The 20,548-nt window shown below is 36.5% G+C and overlaps 1 protein-coding gene across 1 annotated transcript; it reads right to left on the reverse strand.

Moving 5' to 3' along the window:
• Positions 1-7,355: 7,355 nt before the first annotated feature.
• On the reverse strand, positions 7,356-19,803 carry LOC112698145 (uncharacterized). Its single transcript, XM_025751534.3, has 4 exons — positions 19,605-19,803; positions 19,445-19,517; positions 8,563-8,728; positions 7,356-7,915 (listed from the first exon to the last, which is right to left on the reverse strand). The coding sequence occupies exons 1-4, from the start codon at positions 19,768-19,770 to the stop codon at positions 7,811-7,813; spliced, it is 510 nt and encodes a 169-aa protein (XP_025607319.1). The 5' UTR covers positions 19,771-19,803; the 3' UTR covers positions 7,356-7,810.
• Positions 19,804-20,548: the final 745 nt, after the last annotated feature.

Consider the following 20,548-nt stretch of genomic DNA (forward strand, 5'->3'; position numbering starts at 1 on the left):
GTGAATGAAAATGGCCAACTCCACTGAATTAAACACCATTCATGTTCTAAATAAAAATGTGATAAACATTCAATCATCAAGAAAAGAACTCAACTGAACACACTAACAATCAAGGGAATAAAAATGGCCAATTCCACTGAACACCATTTATGTTCTGAATAAAATGTAATAAACATTCAATCATCAAGAAAAGGACTCAACTGAACACACTAACAATCAAGTGAATAAAAATGGCCAACTCCACTCAACTGAACATCATTCCTGTTTTGAATAAAATGTGATAAATATTCAATCATCAAGAAAAGGACTCAACTGAATACACTAACAATCAAGTGAATGAAAATGGCCAACTCTACTGAACTGAACACCATTCATGTTCTGAATAAAATGTGATAAACATTCAACCATCAATAAAAGGACTCAACTGAACACACTAATAACAAGTGAATGAAAATGGCCAACTCCATTGAACTGAACACCATTCATGTTCTGAATAAAATGTGATAAACGTTCAACCATCAATAAAAGGACTCAACTGAACACACTAATAACAAGTGAATGAAAATGGCCAACTCCATTGAACTGAACACCATTCATGTTCTGAATAAAATGTGATAAACATTCAATCTATAACACCCTACCACACAGAGTCTTATGCTTAAATCATAAAGTTGAGGTGGCAAGATATTACGACCTCTAAAAGTAAAACATATGTATAATAATAGTTAAAAGAAATTTTAACTAGAAGCATGTGAAGAAGAGTTAAGCAAGGCGTTAAATATATAGAAAATTGCATTACTCGCGTAAGTGATAAATATGAGAGAAGAATTCCAAAGATACATATAGCAAGGCTTCTGACTCTACCCGTGAAGCTAGTTAAAATTCCTTTCAACTATTATTATACATATATTTTTACTTTTAGAGGTCTAATACCTTGTCACCTCATCTTTATGACTTAAGCATAAGATTCTGTGTGGTAGGGTGTTACGTTATGGTATCAGAGCAGTTCGTTCCTGTTAGAGCCTTGGGAATGGATTAACTATGCTTCACTACATACTCTGAGTGTCTGTCATGCGATAGGACTTGTCTTAATGGCAAGGGTTTAGATTTTATATGCATGACTGTCTGTTGATCAACGCTATTAGCTTACCATTGCATTCCTCATGGTATTAAGTCTGGCCAACTTAATACTAATGACTTATGTATATGGAAACAATAATGGGTTGTCATGGACAAAGTAAAAATAATAGGTTATGCGAATCACGGAGTTTGGAAACTAGTTATTTCTCAATGGTCCGTTCAGTTTCGACTTACGATTCTTGACACAAGAGTTGGCACAACGTTTCCTATTTTTCCATCTTTATTGGAATTCTTTGTTTCTGATACCTTTCCTGAACCATGCTTTGATTCCCTTCTGATCATATTCCATCATTCACATATATCTTTGCTTGACCATGTTCCTAATTGTCTACTTGAACCTTTTGGAACATCCATCTTTGTTATAGTTTGGTGTCAGTATGACTTTGATTTCCCTCATGTTTAAAAATTAAACATGTCAAATCTTTCTGTTTTTCTTTGACATGTTTGAAAAGGGAGGTTAGAATAAATCTTTTTCATCTTATATCAATTTTCGAAGACAAAAATTTTTGTAAGGTAGGTAGGATGTAACAACTCACATTTTTGAAAATATAAATATAAATAAGTTATAATTTATTTTATAAATTGGAGTTTCATATTTTAAAAATTATTTTATTATAAGTAATTAAATTAATTTTATAATTATTTGAATTCAATTAAATTCAGAACTTATATATATTTTTATTATGATAAAATATTTTAAATAATTAAAATTATAATTTTATTAATTTATAAATAATGAAAATTATATATATTTTTTAATTTAAGTTTGATATTTTTAATTTAAAAACAAAGTTTGATTAATAATATTATTATCGAGTTCGATATCCACCGATATGAATAAATATCGATACTTTTCGGTGAATATAATTTTGCTAATACTTCACCGTATATCTTTTATTGTTATGTTATTAATATCATTTATATTAATAACTCATATACATTTAGATTTATATATATTATTATAATCATATTAGCATTATAATTATTATTATTATTAAGTGGAGTTCCATTAGTTACGTACACACACACGTATATATATATATATATATATAAGGTTAGTATTATTAGGTAGTGGAAGCAAAAGCATAAACATATTAAAGCATATTAATATTAAGGCAAAAGAATACTAGTATTGCATGATCATTCTCATAAAAGCATAAACCGTGGCCCATATAAAAGTAAGCCACATAACTATTTTTATTACCTTACTCATCATATAACCTTAGTTGATTGCATGCAAACGGTGAGGAAGAGAGAAGAGTCACCCAGAGAGAGAGAACCGTAACCTTCTATCGAACTTTCGACTTCGATTTTTTTAAATCCGTAACTCCAATAAAAAATCTAATTCGATAAAGTGTTCGTATCCTCTTTCTTTATACGTTGGTGTTACTTTTGTCTGGTAAAAATTAACAGTGATATAGTTCCTCTTTTCCTTAAGTTTAGCCAATTAGAGTTCTAGAAGGCACAGACGATTTCTGACGTTTTCTTCTTCAACAGCTCAACAGAAAGCTTTTCCAGAACTTCCGTTATTTTGGTTCTGTACAAAGATAGAGATTTTATTTTAAAATTAACAGTTTTTAATTTAAGAATGCCCAAAAGTATAGTAAATAATTACAAATATGTTAGTAATTATAATGTTATTGAGTTTGAATTTTTTTGCTATGGATGATTAGCTGTGATTGTGATTGAATTTTTGGTTGAGAAAGTGAATGGTAATTGATTTTGGTGTTACTATATAAATGATTTTACTAGGATTGGAATCGTATGTCGATTATTGAGAACCTTGTGTTTGAAAAGTGCTGATGGAAGGTTGGTAAACTGTCGATAATTATGAAAGTGAGGGAGCCCGTAAGGGTGGTGAAGTCGAGTCTTAATGAGGGGTTCCGCCCGTATTTTTGTAAAAACAAACAAAAAAGTGATTTTGTTTTGAAATCTTGATTTTTAGATATACTTATATTAAGAAATGATCTTTTTATTGGAAATCCAATTTATAAACCTATTTTAAGAAAATGATCATATGTTGAAAAAGATCTGGTTGCATATTTACTCATATTAAGAAAAGGGTTTTGTATTCAAAGTCTGAGTTATAAAATTTACACTAATGAGTGACTTCGGTTTGAAACCATTGGAAGGAGTTTGGAAAAATATTGGTTTGATTCATTAGTAATTATTGGTTTGATTCAAGAGCAAAGAATTTGAAAGGAAGCTGAATTTTATTGAAATAGAACGTGGCTTAGTTTCAAAGGAAACGATTTGATTATTGAGAATTATTTGATATTTAAAAATGGTTTGATTATTGAAAAGGATTTGATATTTGAAATGGTTGAGAGATTGTTTGGTTGGGACCTTGAAAGAGTGGCATAGTCTGAATTTTAGAGGAAATTCTGCCAATTTTTTTATAAAACTCTAAGATTTTATTTAAAGTGTTATTTAAAAGTAAATCTGATGTAAGAATATTATTTGATTTCGATTTATTATAAAAATAGTTTTGTTTTCAATTCGATTTATTAAGAAAAGTATAATGTTTTAAACTCAATCTTTTGAGAAGGGATTTTACTTTAAGTTATATTTTGAGTTTGGTTTGATAAGAAAGAAAAGAAGAAGAACGAAAAGTAAAGGAAAGAGAGATAATTAAAGGAATCTCTGTCGTAGGAGAGCAGAGAACAAAGATCAAAGGAATATATTAATTAAAGGAATATCTGCCACAGGAGAGCAAATGTGACTTTGTTTGGGCCTTAGTGCCAAATGTATAGTAGGGACATCCACACACTGAGAATTGTTTTCCAGATGTAAGCTCATTGATTTGAAAGTCACACTGTATGCGACCTAGTCGTAAGACTTATAAGCACACTGTATGCATCTGGAAAGCCATATTTGGGACTCGTGCCCGGGTAATGTCGGGAGTAGGTACACAACCGACACATGAGCTCATGGTCTGCTTAGGACAAACATGCATCATATTGTTTGCGCATTAGCATTTGATTGTGGTTGTTTATTTTATTTTCCTGTGGTTGTGTTGTTTGCTTGTGCTGTTTTCCTTAGTGTCTTGCTTGTGTGCTTAATTGGGTATTTTGTTATGCTGCGAACTTAGTAATGTAATTTAAAGAAAACTAACTAAAGTCATTAAAGTGAGTTCAAAGAATTTTAAAGGTAATTATTTTTAAAGTTATAAAGTAATCTTTTGCATATTATTTTTTTACTCTCACGGCATTCACCTTCCCTATTGAGAACATGTGAGGACGACGTTCTCACCCCCTATAGATCTTTTTTTTTCATCAACAGGTTCAAAAATCCTTGGCGCGGAGCCACGACTGAACATAAGAGTTTTATGTAATATATATCTGTATCTTCTGTTTTTGATTTTGTTTTAGACTATATTTTCCCCTCGTCGCTTATTTTCTTTGGATTTTAAAGGGGTAAGGATTTATATTTGACGATCTCTCAAAATGGCTATGTATATAAAGCTATGTGAATATATACTTCTGTGGTTAAGTGAATTAAAATAAAGTATTCTTTCGATTTCTTGATTAAAATTTCGATTCGTATTCGCGAATGCTTAATATTAAATAAAGGTAATATAAAATATAAAGGTTTAGAGGTAAGTGACGCATGGACTTTTACTACGATCATGAGGTGCTAAAAGTTAGAGTGTTACACAATCATCAAGAAAAGGACTCAACTAAACATACTAACAATCAATTGAATGAAAATGGCCAACTCCACTGAACCAAACACCATTCATCTTCTGAATAAAATGTGATAAACATTCAATCATCAAGAAAAATATGTCTGCATGCAAAAGAACTCAACTGAACACACTAACAATTAAGTGAATCAAAATGACCAACTCCACTGAACAGAACACCATTCATGTTTTAAATAAAACGTGATAAACATTCAATCATCAAGAAAAGTTTTTCTGCATGCAAAAGAACTCAACTGAACACACTAACAATCAAGTAAATCAAAATGACCAATTCCACTAAACTGAATGAAAATAAGAACACATTTTCATTCCTATGCCCTAGTTACACACAAAAAATTGATTCAGAATAAGTCGATCTACTAAACAAAGCAACTCAATCCATTAAACCTAAAATGCAGCTAGGACAAACACGAGGTTACAAGATTTTAAATGAACGGTAGTTTTTATCATACTTTTTGCAATCTCTGTTGTTGGTTTCGTTTGTTTTTTCTTGTTCCTTTCGAAATCATCTCGCGATTCCTGAGTTGAAGAAATTTTCGCAGAGAAAACGATCAAGCTTTGAGAGATTTTGAGAGAGATTCAAAGTTCTCCAATAGCGGTTTCAAGGTTGAAGAAGGAACGTTGTTTCATATTCAAGGCACGAATGAATGTTAACGTTTCGGGAGTTTGGAGCGCGTGTATTTCACGGTTCATTTAATGAAATTGGATTTTTTTGGCATTGGGCCAGCTTGGATGGACTTGGATGGAAAATTACATGGATGTGTAGCTTGTTATTATAATTAATATATGTATTGTCCATAATAAAATTGAGGATGTAATCGCTTTTAAATCAAGATAATAAAATTTGCGCATAATGAAAATGACAAATTTAAAAGTGATTACAAGCATACTTTGTAACCAATTAAGGTAACAGTCAATTATTAGTTGGATCATAAAAAAGTCAATTAAAAATAAAAAAATTCCAAATTCATGACTCAATCACTCTGACACTTTCCTCATAGAAAAATATGTTGAGACCCTTTTTTCGTTTTCTCTCTCATTATTAGGAAGAGAACATCTGAAGCCTAACAGTTCCCAGGATTACCTAAAATTGATGTGGTTTGGGTCTGAGCGTGAGGTCCAGACTCTTTTCTATGAGGGTTTCGACGTCTTTCCAAGTGAGGCAAAGCTGTCCGAGGTCTTTTAGTGAGAGTGAGGAATGGTACCTGCAAGGGACTCTAATGCTTAAGTTAGCAAAGATTTTAGGCAGTTTTTTATAAATTATGGTTGAGAAATACTTGTGTGTGATGGGATAGTTATACAGTTGGAGTGCTAGTCTAACTATCACTTTGTAACTACTCCACCTATAATGATGGGTGATTATTTCCCTTATGTTTAGGGGGTTGTTGTGATCCCATATCTAAAATAATGGGCGAATTTGTAGGGATGTACATTAGTGCATTTGAGATCTTCTTGTCGAGCAAGTCGGGTCGGGTGCGTAGATCAAAGGAGTCACTTTTCGCACTGGTCGGATAGTTGAGAAATGATCCCTTTAGATCTTTGTAGACCAAACTAATTGTTTTGGTCATGGCCTTAATTTTGGGTCAAGGTATGAACAGTAATAAAAAGAAACATCAAAAATATTTAAAAAAATCTAAGATTATTGAGAAACGAACATTCGAAACTTAACAAAAAGAAACATCCGAAACCTAACAAAAAAGATATATCCAAAATCATTTTAAAAACATCCCAAGCCTAACAAAACAAAATATTCAAAATTATTGAGAAAAAAACACCCAAAAATAAAAGAAAACATTCAAAACATAAGAAAATGAAATATCCAAAAACTAAGATAAAAAAATCTAAAAGCATTAAAAAGAATCATCCAACATAAAAAGAAGAAACATCTAAAACTTAATAAAAAGAAACATTAAAATGAATGAAATATAGACAGAAGAAGACATACGAATGTCATTGTTGGATGAGAGGAGGGACGCTGAAGGATTGAAGGCATCGCGACGAGAGGAGTTGCACACGAAGGGCGCGCCGGTGCGGCGAAAGGAGTTCACTAAGGAGTGCGCGGCAGTGCAATGAGAAGAGTTGGAGGGGGAGGGTGCAGCATCACAGCAAGAGGAATTCGAAGGAGAGGTCGCGATGCAAGGAATTGGAGTGTGAGAACTGGAGTGGGAAGGCGCATATTTTCTTAGCGCAATCCTAGGTTTTCAAAATTTTAATTTTTTTTAAAAAAAATTAGCTGTTAGATTAACCAATTAACTACATATAGAGTTAGTTACCTACATTTTCACATAGTTAAGTTTATCACACTATCAATCTCCTGACTTTGGAAATATTTTTTCAATGGTTATTATGGTTATTCAAGTTTTTTTTACTATTATGGTTTTATTGCTCCAACAGACAAAGAAATAGAAATAAAATGTATTGCAAATTAACTGACCATGTGAAAAGCAAGGTTGTGAAAATCGAAAATCCAGTAGTTGCCTATTTGGTTCCCCAACTAAAAGTACAAGGGTTCTAAAATATACGTTATTCACGTATTTGATATTAAATTAATTAAATAATAACAAATATGCAAAGAACCAACATGTCCCAAATCATCTCTAAGAATAGAACAACGAGAAAATTTTGGACAAGAAGACTAGAAGTATCAATTTTGAACATTACCATCTTAATCTCTTCTGCTAAAAAACGAGCAACATATCATTCATCTCATTTCTACTTTGATTAATTGCTCGGTTCCGGGAAAAATAAAAATAAAAAAATTGAAGGGTTAAACGGTTATATGATAATCCAATTAACAAATGAATTATAGTAACTCTCCTCCGCAAAGCTAAACAAATGGAGCAAAGAATGGTTTGTGTCCAATTAAAACAACATTAGGGAAGAGAAAAGAATACTCCAGGAAGGATTTTCCTCACAAAATTCTGCACTTTGAGGAGGCCCGGCAACAGCATCATCAGGATCCAACTATAAAGAAGATAATCCTTCTCGTGGAGGACTCTGGATGGCGCCTATTCTTTGTGGAGGCCACACAACATGGGTCACCCTTCCTCGTATGAGGCCCAAAGGAATCTGCAAACACAATTTACATGTTACCAAGATGTTAAAAGGTTGCAACCATAGATGAAGCGTGGTCTGAGGCCTTGGCGCAATGGCAACTAACTTGACTTGTGAGCAACCACACCCTGGTTCGATTCTCGAAATCGATCCTTTCCCCTCTCCCCCTTGTGTGTGTGTGTGTGTGTGTGTGATAATGACCAAAAATAAAAGGAAAAGAACATAGACAAAGTCTACAAAAATGAAAATCCAAATCAATAAAAATTTTCGGTCAAGGCTAACAGCATGGTACCCTTATTATCTATCTCAACATCAATGCACATGAAAATCAATATACGAAATCCAAAACCGGTGTCTTGTTAAACGACTGATATATTAATGTATGCAAGTATTCATGTGAAATATAAATCAGTAAGATGGCTCAGCTGTAGCTGTAAAACCACAGTGAATAGCACCTTGATTGAATACATTACGCATGGAACATAAGGATACTGAATTAAACAAAAAAGCTCATATACACTACTATCTTTAAACATGTCAACAAAATTGACATTGACAGATAATAAATTACTTTTTTTGTGGCAATAGAAGCCTGGCTGGTCAAGTTTTGCAAGATATTATATAAGTAACACGCCTTAAACTAAGTGATAAGAGAACCTTACAGATCCAAATTGTTTTGAATCCATGCTAAAAGCCACATTATCTCCCTCAACCCAACAATGTCCTTCTGGAACCTTCAACACATCATAGTTTTGATGACTACTAAACCATTCACCAGATAATGCAACTATTCTCTTTATGTGTCTCTCCTTGTGAATCAATGGGGAACTACAAAAGGTTTGGGATGCACTAATTAAAATCTTAAATAAATAAATAAATAAATAAAATCACCAATTAAGAATTTCAAAAGAAGCAAAACTTAGATCTAATCTACATTCTAATAAAACATGAATTATCTTAGTAGTTAAATATAATAGCATAATCATTCACCAGTGATGAGCGGATAATTTGTACGCTTTTTGGCATTGTTTTTAGTATGTTTTTAGTATGATCTAGTTAGTTTTTAGTATATTTTTATTAGTTTTTAGTTAAAATTCAATTTTCTGGACTTTACTATGATTTTGTGTGTTTTTCTGTGATTTCAGGTATTTTCTAGCTGAAATTGAGGGACCTGAGCAAAAATCTGATTCAGAGACTAAAAAGGACTGCACATGCTGTTGGATTCTGACCTCCCTGCACTCTAAGTAAATTTTCTGGAGCTACAGAAGCCCAATTGGCGCGCTCTCAACGGTGTTGGAAAGTAGACATCCTGGGCTTTCCAGCAATATATGATAGTCCATACTTTGCCCAAGATTTGATGGCCCAAACCGGCGTTTAAAGTCACCCTCAGGAATTCCAGCGTTAAACGCCGGAACTGGCACCAGATTGGGAGTTAAACGCCCAAACTGGCACCAAAGCTGGCGTTTAACTCCAAGAGGAGTCTCTACACGAAAATGCTTCAATGCTCAGCCCAAGCACACACCAAGTGGGCCCGGAAGTGGATTTTTATGTCATTTACTCATCTCTGTAAACCTTAGGCTACTAGTTCTCTATAAGTAGGACCTTTTACTATTGTATTTTAATCTTTGGATCATTTTAGATCTTTTGATCATCTTTGGACATCTAGTTCTTAGATCATTGGGAGGCTGACCATTCGGCCATGCCTAGACCTTGTTCTTATGTATTTTCAACGGTGGAGTTTCTACACACCATAGATTAAGGTGTGGAGCTCTGCTGTACCTCGAGTATTAATGCAATTACTATTGTTCTTCTATTCAATTCCGCTTGTTCTTGTCTAAGATATCACTTGTTCTTCAACTTGATGAATGTGATGATCCGTGACACTCATCATCATTCTCACCTATGAACGTGTGACTGACAACCACCTCCGTTCTACCTTCGATTGGGTGAATATCTCTTGGATTCCTGAAACACGATGCATGGTTGATCGCCTGACAACCGAGTGCTCGCCTGACAACCGAGCCAGCCATTCCGTGAGATCAGAGTCTTCGTGGTATAGGCTAGAACTGATGGCGGCATTCAAGAGAATCCGGAAGGTCTAACCTTGTCTGTGGTATTCTGAGTAGGATTCAATGACTGAATGACTGTGACGTGCTTCAAACTCCTGAGGGCGGGGCGTTAGTGACAGACGCAAAAGAATCACTGGATTCTATTCCGGCCTGATCGAGAACCGACAGATGGATAGCCGTGCCGTGACAGGGTGCGTTGAACATTTCCACTGAGAGGATGGGAGGTAGCCACTGACAACGGTGAAACCCTTGCTTAAGCTTGCCATGGAAAGGAGTAAGAAGGATTGGATGAAGACAGTAGGAAAGCAGAGAGATGGAAGGGAAGGCATCTTCATACGCTTATCTGAAATTCCTACCAATGAATTACATAAGTATCTCTATCTTTATCTTTATGTTTTATGCGTTTATCACCATACCCATTTGAGTTTGCCTGACTAAGATTTACAAGGTGACCATAGCTTGCTTCATACCAACAATCTCTGTGGGATCGACCCTTACTCGCGTAAGGTTTATTACTTGGACGACCCAGTACACTTGCTGGTTAGTTGTGCGAAGTTGTGTTTATGCCATGGTATTGAATACCAAGTTTTTGGATTCATTACCGGGGATTATTTGATTTGTGAAAAGTATTGATCACAATTTCGTGCACCAAGTTTTTGGTACCGTTCCCGGGGATTGTTGAGTTTGGACAACTGACGGTTCATCTTGTTGCTTAGATTAGGTATTTTTTTTCGGAATTCTTAAAGACGAATTCTAGAGTTTCATGATGATTTGTTGAAGTCTGGCTGGCTGTGAAGCCATGTCTAATTTCATTGGACCGAGGTTTCAACTTATCATCACAAGAGCATGTTGATTTCTATCAATCTTGCTGTTGGAGCAGTGATCTACTAAGACTTGGCTGGCCATTGGCCATGTCTAGTGTTTTGGACCGAAGCTTTCTTTGAAAGCTTGGCTGGCTGTGAAGCCATGTCTAATTCCTGGACCGGAGTCTTAGACTAAACATTGCATGATTCCTGGAACTCTCATTAAGAATTTTGATATCTTTATTTTCTTTTTCCACTTAATTTTCGAAAATCCAAAAAAATTTTACAAAGTCATAAAATCCAAAAAAATATTTCTTGTTTGAGTCTAGTGTCTCATGTTAAGTTTGGTGTCAATTGCATGCATTCATTCATGTGTCTTAGTGATCTTCAAGATGTTCTTGATGATTTCTTACTTTAATCTTTAAATTCTCTTGACTTGAGTGTTTTGTGTGTCTCATATGCATTCTCATTAGTGTCAGTAGTATACAAACTGCTAAGTTTGGTGTCTTGCATGCATTGTTATTTGATTCTTGTTGCATTTTGATTTTTCCTTATTATTAAAAATCCAAAAATATTTTTAATTTGTGTCTTCTCAAGTCAATAATACAGAGAATTGAAGATTCAGAACATACAGCAGAGGAATTACACAGAAGAAGCTGGGCGTTCAAAACGCCCAGTGAAGAAGGACAGACTGGCGTTTAAACGCCAGCCAGGGTACCTGGTTGGGCGTTTAACGCCCAAAATGGTATAGTTTTGGGCGTTAAACGCCAGAATGTGTACCATTCTGGGCGTTTAACGCCAGGATGGCACAAGAGGGAAGATTTTGTTTTTAATGCAGATTTTTTTTTCAGTTTTCAAACTTTTTCAAAATCAAATCTTTTTCAAATCATATCTTTTCAATCATATGTTTTCAAAATCAATTTCTTTCTATTTTTAAAAATACTTGCTATCAATTAATGATTTGATTCAACATTTCAAGTATGTTGCCTTTTCTGTTGAGAAAGGTTTAATGTTTGAATCATATCTTTTCTTGTTAGCCAAGTTTTTAATTTTCAAAATCAAATCTTTTTAAAATGTTTTTCAAATCATATATTCTCAATCACATCTTTTTTAAAACTAATCATATCTTCTTAACCACATCTTTTTCAAAATAGTTTTCAATCAAATCTTTTTGATTTCTAATTTCAAAATCTTTTTTAAAAATCACTTAATTTCTTTTCCACTTTCATTTTCGAAAATCAATTAGTGTTTTTCAAAAATGTTTTCAAAATCTTTTACTTAATTTTCGAAAATTACTTCCCTTCTTCTCACATCCTTCTGTTTATGGACTAACACTATTCCTTAATGCAAAATTCGAACTCCATCTTCTTTGATAAGTTCGAATTTTCTACTTCTGTCTTCTACTTTTCTTTTCCTCTGACACCTAAAGGAATCTCTATACTGTGACATAGAGGATTCCACATTTTCTTGTTTCCTTCTCTTTCTTATGAGTAGGAGCAAGGACAAAAGCATTCTTGTTGAGGCTGATCCTGAACCTGAAAGGACCTTGAAGAGAAAGCTAAGAGAAGCCAAAGCACAACTCTCTGTAGAGGACCTAACAGAAATCTTCAAAGAAGAAGAGCCCATGGTAGCCGAAAACAACAACAATGCCAACAATGCAAGGAAGGTGCTGGGTGACTTTACTGCACCTACTCCCGACTTCTATGGGAGAATCATCTCTATCCCTGCCATTGGAGCAAACAACTTTGAGCTTAAGCCTCAATTAGTTTCTCTAATGCAACAGAATTGCAAGTTCCATGGACTTCCATTAGAAGATCCTCATCAGTTTTTAGCTGAGTTCTTGCAAATCTGTGACACTGTCAAGACTAATGGGGTTGACCCTGAGATCTACAGACTTATGCTATTCCCTTTTGCTGCAAGAGACAGAGCTAGGACATGGTTGGACTCACAACCTAAAGAAAGCCTGAACTCTTGGGAAAATCTAGTCAATGCCTTCTTGGCAAAGTTCTTTCCACCTCAAAAATTGAGTAAGCTTAGAGTGGAAGTCCAAACCTTCAGACAGAAGGAAGGAGAATCCCTCTATGAAGCTTCGGAAAGATACAAACAATTAATCAGAAAGTGTCCCACTGATATGCTTTCTGAATGGAGCATCATTGGAATTTTCTATGATGGTCTCTCTGAACTATCCAAGATGTCTTTGGATAGCTCTGCTAGAGGATCTCTTCATCTGAAGAAGATGCCTACAGAAGCTCAAGAACTGATTGAAATGGTTGCAAATAACCAATTCATGTACACTTCTGAAAGGAATCCTGTGAACAATGGGACCAATCAGAAGAAAGGAGTTCTTGAGATTGATACTCTGAATGCCATATTGGCTCAGAACAAAATATTGACTCAACAAGTCAATATGATCTCTCAAAGTCTATCTGGAATGCAAAATGCACCAGGTAGTACTAAGGAAGCTTCATCTGAGGAAGAAGCTTATGATCCTGAGAACCCTTCAATGGAAGAGGTGAATTACATGGGAGAACCCTATGGAAACACCTATAATCCTTCATGGTGAAATCATCCAAATCTCTCATGGAAGGATCAACAGAGACCTCAACAAGGTTTCAACAACAATAATGGTGGAAGAAACAGGTTTAGCAATAGCAAGCCTTTTCCATCATCTTTTCAGCAACAGACAGAGAGTTCTAAGCAGAATACCTCTGACTTAGCAACCATGGTCTCTGATCTAATCAAAACCACTCAAAGTTTCATGACTGAAACTAGGTCCTCCATTAGAAATTTGGAGGGACAAGTGGGTCAGCTGAGCAAGAAAATTACTGAACTCCCTCCTAGTACTCTTCCAAGCAATACAGAAGAAAATCCAAAAGGAGAGTGCAAAGCCATCAACATGGCCGAATTTGGAGAGGAGGAAGAGGCAGTGAACGCCACTGAGGAAGACCTCAATGGACGTCCACTGGCCTCCAATGAGTTCCCCAATGAGGAACCATGGGAATCTGAGGCTCAAAATGAGACCATAGAGATTCCATTGGATTTACTTCTGCCATTCATGAGCTTTGATGAGTATTCTTCCTCTGAAGAGGATGAGTATGTCACTGAAGAGCAAGTTGCTAAATACCTTGGAGCAATCATGAAGCTAAATGACAAGTTATTTGGAAATGAGACTTGGGAGGATGAACCCCCTTTGCTCCCCAAAGAACTGGATGACTTGTCTAGGCAGAAACTGCCTCAAAAGAGACAGGATCCTGGGAAGTTTTCAATACCTTGTACCATAGGCACCATGACCTTCAAGAAGGCCTTGTGTGACTTAGGGTCAAGTGTAAACCTCATGCCTCTCTCTGTAATGGAGAAGCTAGGGATCTTTGAGGTACAAGCTGCAAAAATCTCACTAGAGATGGCAGATAACTCAAGAAAACAGGCTTATGGACTTGTAGAGGATGTTCTGGTAAAAGTTGAAGACCATTACATCCCTACTGATTTCATAGTCCTAGAGACTGGGAAGTGCATGGATGAATCCATCATCCTTGGCAGACCCTTCCTAGCCACAGCAAAGGCCGTGATTGATGTTGATAGAGGAGAGTTGATCATTCAAGTGAATGAAGAATCCTTTGTGTTTGAGGCTCAAGGATATCCCTCTGTCACCATGGAGAGGAAGCATGAAGAGCTTCTCTCAAAACAGAGCCAAACAGAGCCCCCACAGTCAAACTCTAAGTTTGGTGTTGGGAGGCCACAACCAAACTCTAAGTTTGGTGTTGAACCCCCACATTCAAACTCTAAGTTTGGTGTTGGGAGGTTCCAACATGGCTCTGAGTATTTCTGAGGCTCCATGAGAGCCCACTGTCAAGCTACTGACATTAAAGAAGCGCTTGTTGGGAGGCAACCCAATGTTATATTTTGACTATTTTCCTTTGTTATTTTATGTTTTTTTTTTTAGGTTGATGATCATGAGAAGTCACAAAATCAATGAAAAAAGCAAAAACAGAATGAAAAGCAGAAAGAAAAATAGCACACCCTGGAGGAGAACGTGCTGCCGTTTAAACGCCAGTAAGGCTAGCTGTTGGGTGTTTAACGCCCAGTCTGGCACCATTCTGGGCGTTTAACGCCAGAAAGGGGCACCAGACTGGCGTTAAACGCCAGAAAAGGGCAAGAAGCTGGCGTTAAATGCCAGAAATGAGCACCAGCCTGGCGTTTAACGCCAGAAATGGCTAAAAACGCATTTTTGCATGCCATTTGGTGCAGGGATGACTTTTCCTTGACACCTCAGGATCTGTGGACCCCACAGGATCCCTACCTACCCCACCACTCTCTCTCTTCTTCACCCATTCACCAATCACCTCAACACCTCTTCCCCAAAAACCCTTCACCTATCAAATCCCATCTTTCTCTTCACCACTCACATCCATCCTTCACAAAACCCCACCTACCTCACCATTCAAATTCAAACCACTTTCCCACCCAAACCCACCCTCAATTAACCGAACCCTACCCTTTCCCCACTCCTATATAAACCCTCTTTCACTCCTTCATTTTCACACAACCTAAACACCACTTCTCCCCCCTTTGGCCGAACACAAAGCCATTCCCTTCTTCCTCATTTCTTCTTCTTCTACTCTCTTCTTTCTTCTTTTGCTCGAGGACGAGCAAACATTTTAAGTTTGGTGTGGTAAAAGCATTGCTTTTTGTTTTTCCATAACCATTTATGGCATCCAAGGCCGGAGAAACCTCTAGAAAGAGGAAAGGGAAGGCAAAAGCTTCCACCTCCGAGTCATGGGAGATGGAAAGATTCATCTCAAGGGTGCATCAAGACCACTTCTATTTGTGGCCTTAAAGAAAGTGATCCCCGAGGTCCCTTTTTCACTCAAAAAGAGTGAATATCCGGAGATCCGACATGAGATCCGAAGAAGAGGTTGGGAAGTTCTTACCAACCCCATTCAACAAGTCGGAATCTTAATGGTTCAAGAGTTCTATGCCAATGCATGGATCACCAAGAACCATGATCAAAGTGTGAACCCAGATCCAAAGAATTATCTTACTATGGTTCGGGGGAAATACTTGGATTTTAGTCCGGAAAATGTAAGGTTGGCATTCAACTTGCCCATGATGCAAGGAGATGAACATCCTTACACTAGAAGGGTCAACTTTGATCAAAGGTTGGACCAAGTCCTCACAGTCATATGTGAAGAGGGCGCCCAATGGAAGAGAGATTCAAGAGGGAAGCCGGTTCAATTGAGAAGGCATGACCTCAAACCCGTGGCTAGAGGATGGTTGGAGTTTATCCAACGCTCAATCATTCCCACTAGCAACCGGTCCGAAGTTACCATAGACCGGGCTATCATGATTCATAGCATCATGATTGGAGAAGAAATAGAAGTTCATGAGGTTATATCTCAAGAACTTTATAAGGTGGCGGACAAGTCTTCTACCTTGGCAAGGTTAGCCTTCCCTCATCTCATTTGTCACCTCTGTTATTCGGTTGGAGTTGACATAGAGGGAGACATCCCTATTGATGAGGACAAGCCCATCACTAAGAAGAGGATGGAGCACACAAGAGACCCCACTCATCATGAGATCCCTGAGATACCTCAAGGGATGCACTTTCCTCCACAAAACTATTGGGAGCAACTAAACACCTCCCTAGGAGAATTGAGTTCCAACATGGGACAACTAAGGGTGGAGCATCAAGAACACTCCATCATCCTCCATGAAATTAGAGAAGATCAAAGAATCATGAGAGAGGAGCAACAAAGACAAGAAAGAGACATTGAGGAGCTCAAGCACTCCATAGGATCTTCAAGAGGAAGAAAGAGCCGCCATCACTAAGGTGGACCCGTTCCTTAATTTCCTTGTTCTTTATTTTCCTGTTTTTCGAATTTTAGTGCTTATGTTTGTCTATGTTTGTGTCTTGTGATCATTAGTGTCTTAGTGTCTATGCCTTAAAGTTATGAATGTCCTATGAATCCATCACCTCTCTTAAATAAAAAAAATGTTCTTAATTGAAAAAGAGAAGAATTGCATGAATTTTGAATTTTATAACAGTTTATTTATTTTGATGTGGTGGCAATACTTTTGTTTTCTGAATGTATGCTTAAACAGTGCATATGTCTTTTGAATTTGTGGTTCATGAATGTTGGCTCTTGAAAGAATGATGAAAAAGGAGACATGTTACTGAGGATCTGAAAAATCATAAAAATGATTCTTGAAGCAAGAAAAAAGTAGTGATTAAAAAAAAATTCGAAAAAAAAGGAAAAAGAAAAAGAAAGAGAAAAAGAAAAAAAGAAAGAAAAAGAAAAGAAATAAGGTTGTGATCCAAGGCAAAAAGAGTGTGCTTAAGAACCCTGGACACCTCTAATTGGGGACTCTAGCAAAGTTGAGTCACAATCTGAAAAGGTTCACCCAATTATGTGTCTGTGGCATGTATGTATCCGGTGGTAATACTGGAAGACAGAGTGCTTTGGGCCACGGCCAAGACTCAATAAGTAGCTGTGTTCAAGAATCATCATACTTAACTAGGAGAATCAATAACACTATCTGGATTCTGAGTTCCTAAAGAAGCCAATCATTCTGAATTTCAAAGGATAGAGTGAGATGCCAAAACTGTTCAGAGGCAAAAAGCTAAAAGCCCCGCTCATCTAATTAATACTGATCTTCATAGATGTTTTTGGAATTCATTGCATACTCTCTTTTTTTATCTTATTTGATTTTCAGTTGCTTGGGGACAAGCAACAATTTAAGTTTGGTGTTGTGATGGGCGGATAATTTGTACGCTTTTTGGCATTGTTTTTAGTATGTTTTTAGTATGATCTAGTTAGTTTTTAGTATATTTTTATTAGTTTTTAGTTAAAATTCACTTTTCTGGACTTTACTATGAGTTTGTGTGTTTTTCTGTGATTTCAGGTATTTTCTGGCTGAAATTGAGGGACCTGAGCAAAAATCTGATTCAGAGACTAAAAAGGACTGCAGATGCTGTTGGATTCTGACCTCCCTGCATTCGAAGTGGATTTTCTGGAGCTACAAAAGCCCAATTGGCACGCTCTCAACGGCGTTGGAAAGTAGACATCTTGGGCTTTCCAGCAATATTTGATAGTCCATACTTTGCCCAAGATTTGATGGCCCAAACCGGCGTTCAAAGTCACCCTCATGAATTCCAGCGTTAAACGCCGGAACTGGCACCAAAATGGGAGTTAAACGCCCAAACTGGCACCAAAGCTGGCGTTTAACTCCAAGAGGAGTCTCTACACGAAAATGCTTCAATGCTCAGCCCAAGCACACACCAAGTGGGCCCGGAAGTGGATTTTTATGTCATTTACTCATCTCTGTAAACCTTAGGCTACTAGTTCTCTATAAGTAGGACCTTTTACTATTGTATTTTAATCTTTGGATCATTTTAGATCTTTTGATCATCTTTGGACATCTAGTTCTTAGATCATTGGCAGGCTGGCCATTCGGCCATGCCTAGACCTTGTTCTTATGTATTTTCAACGGTGGAGTTTCTACACACCATAGATTAAGGTGTGGAGCTCTGCTGTACCTCGAGTATTAATGCAATTACTATTGTTCTTCTATTCAATTCCGCTTGTTCTTGTCTAAGATATCACTTGTTCTTTAACTTGATGAATGTGATGATCCGTGACACTCATCATCATTCTCACCTATGAACGTGTGACTGACAACCACCTCCGTTCTACCTTCGATTGGGTGAATATCTCTTGGATTCCTGAAACACGATGCATGGTTGATCGCCTGACAACCGAGTGCTCGCCTGACAACCGAGCCAGCCATTCCGTGAGATCAGAGTCTTCGTGGTATAGGCTAGAACTGATGGCGGCATTCAAGAGAATCTGGAAGGTCTAACCTTGTCTGTGGTATTCTGAGTAGGATTCAATGACTGAATGACTGTGACGTGCTTCAAACTCCTGAGGGCGGGGCGTTAGTGACAGACGCAAAAGAATCACTGGATTCTATTCCGGCCTGATCGAGAACCGACAGATGGATAGCCGTGCCGTGACAGGGTGCGTTGAACATTTCCACTGAGAGGATGGGAGGTAGCCACTGACAACGGTGAAACCCTTGCTTAAGCTTGCCATGGAAAGGAGTAAGAAGGATTGGATGAAGACAGTAGGAAAGCAGAGAGACGGAAGGGAAGGCATCTTCATACGCTTATCTGAAATTCCTACCAATGAATTACATAAGTATCTCTATCTTTATCTTTATGTTTTATGCGTTTATCACCATACCCATTTGAGTTTGCCTGACTAAGATTTACAAGGTGGCCATAGCTTGCTTCATACCAACAATCTCTGTGGGATCGACCCTTACTCGCGTAAGGTTTATTACTTGGACGACCCAGTACACTTGCTGGTTAGTTGTGCGAAGTTGTGTTTATGCCATGGTATTGAACACCAAGTTTTTGGATTCATTACCGGGGATTATTTGATTTGTGAAAAGTATTGATCACAATTTCGTGCACCAACCAGCACTACCAATAACTTGAACAGAAGTGCAACATTAGTCCAAGAAAAAATCCTTTGTGAAGTCAAACAATCACAGGGTCCAAGGTGGCAATTTTTCGTAACTATGTTGTTTAACTTCATCTAGACATCATATACCAATGTAAAATATGGCATATAAATGCAAACATATATTCAAGAGTGAAACAAATGTATTACCTGAAGACCACAACATCTCCATGTGAAAATTTGTATTTGTCAATGCAAAACTTCTCAACCAAGACATAATCATCTGCAGCATAACCAAATGGTCAAATAACAAAATCTGCAATCCCAAAAAACCATGTTTCTTATGAACCCCCTTTGGCAAGAATATTACCAGAGAAGTTTCCTGCAAAAGAGCTGGTATTTGGATTAAGTGTGGGAGACATAGAGCCACCCCGAACTGGAACCACTGTTACATAACGATCAGACACAGTAACAGTAATGATCCCAAATGTGACAAACTTTTTGGTAAAATTCCACAGAAAGCTGCTTGATCCCATTTGTTCAAGTGCATGTTACGCCAAATGTATGTAAACCATCTGCAACCAACTTCCCGAAATATCAATGAGAACAGGGGAATAGAGGAATGTAAAAGGATAAAAGCACATTCATTTAAATATATTGCATTAGTCAGTCAAAATTTTCTTTTTATGATTTTTGAGTGCAGAACTGTTACAATTTTTAAGAAAAAATAAAAGGACAAAAAATAACATAAGCTTTTGTGCAAAACAGATGAAACTAGTTCTCCGTTGTCAATGGAGTGTGGATATGTGAAATGAAAAATTTGTAAATAAAAATTTCATTATGTTATATGCCTTCTCATTTTTTAAGACCCCACCAAGCCCTAAACATCCACAAACTCTAATAATATAACATCTAGTTTGCCTAATTAATTAAGAAATTTTGAAAAGATAAAGCCAAGAACAAAAAGTAATTTCCTCTTTCCAATATATTGCTGATACAATCAAGCTAGAACAGTAATCTAAAGTGCTTTAAAGCATACTTACTTAACAAAACAAATTAAATTAAAGAATCTAACAGGTCTAGCTGAAGCTTATTCATTAATCACATTTCTTAACTACAAATATTGACCACATGATTTAATTTTTCATCAACATTAATCGTCATTCAGTATTCTCAAGACATCTAAGTAAGACTTCCATTAAGTTTGGGAGTAGAAGCACCCTCTCTGTTATAACACATCATTTATTATTTATAGATAATACATAAAATAATAAAAGCATGGTATACAGCATATATAAGATTCAAAAAAAACCT

Source organism: Arachis hypogaea, chromosome 6, assembly GCF_003086295.3.
Source record: "Arachis hypogaea cultivar Tifrunner chromosome 6, arahy.Tifrunner.gnm2.J5K5, whole genome shotgun sequence".
Lineage (NCBI taxonomy): Eukaryota > Viridiplantae > Streptophyta > Magnoliopsida > Fabales > Fabaceae > Arachis > Arachis hypogaea.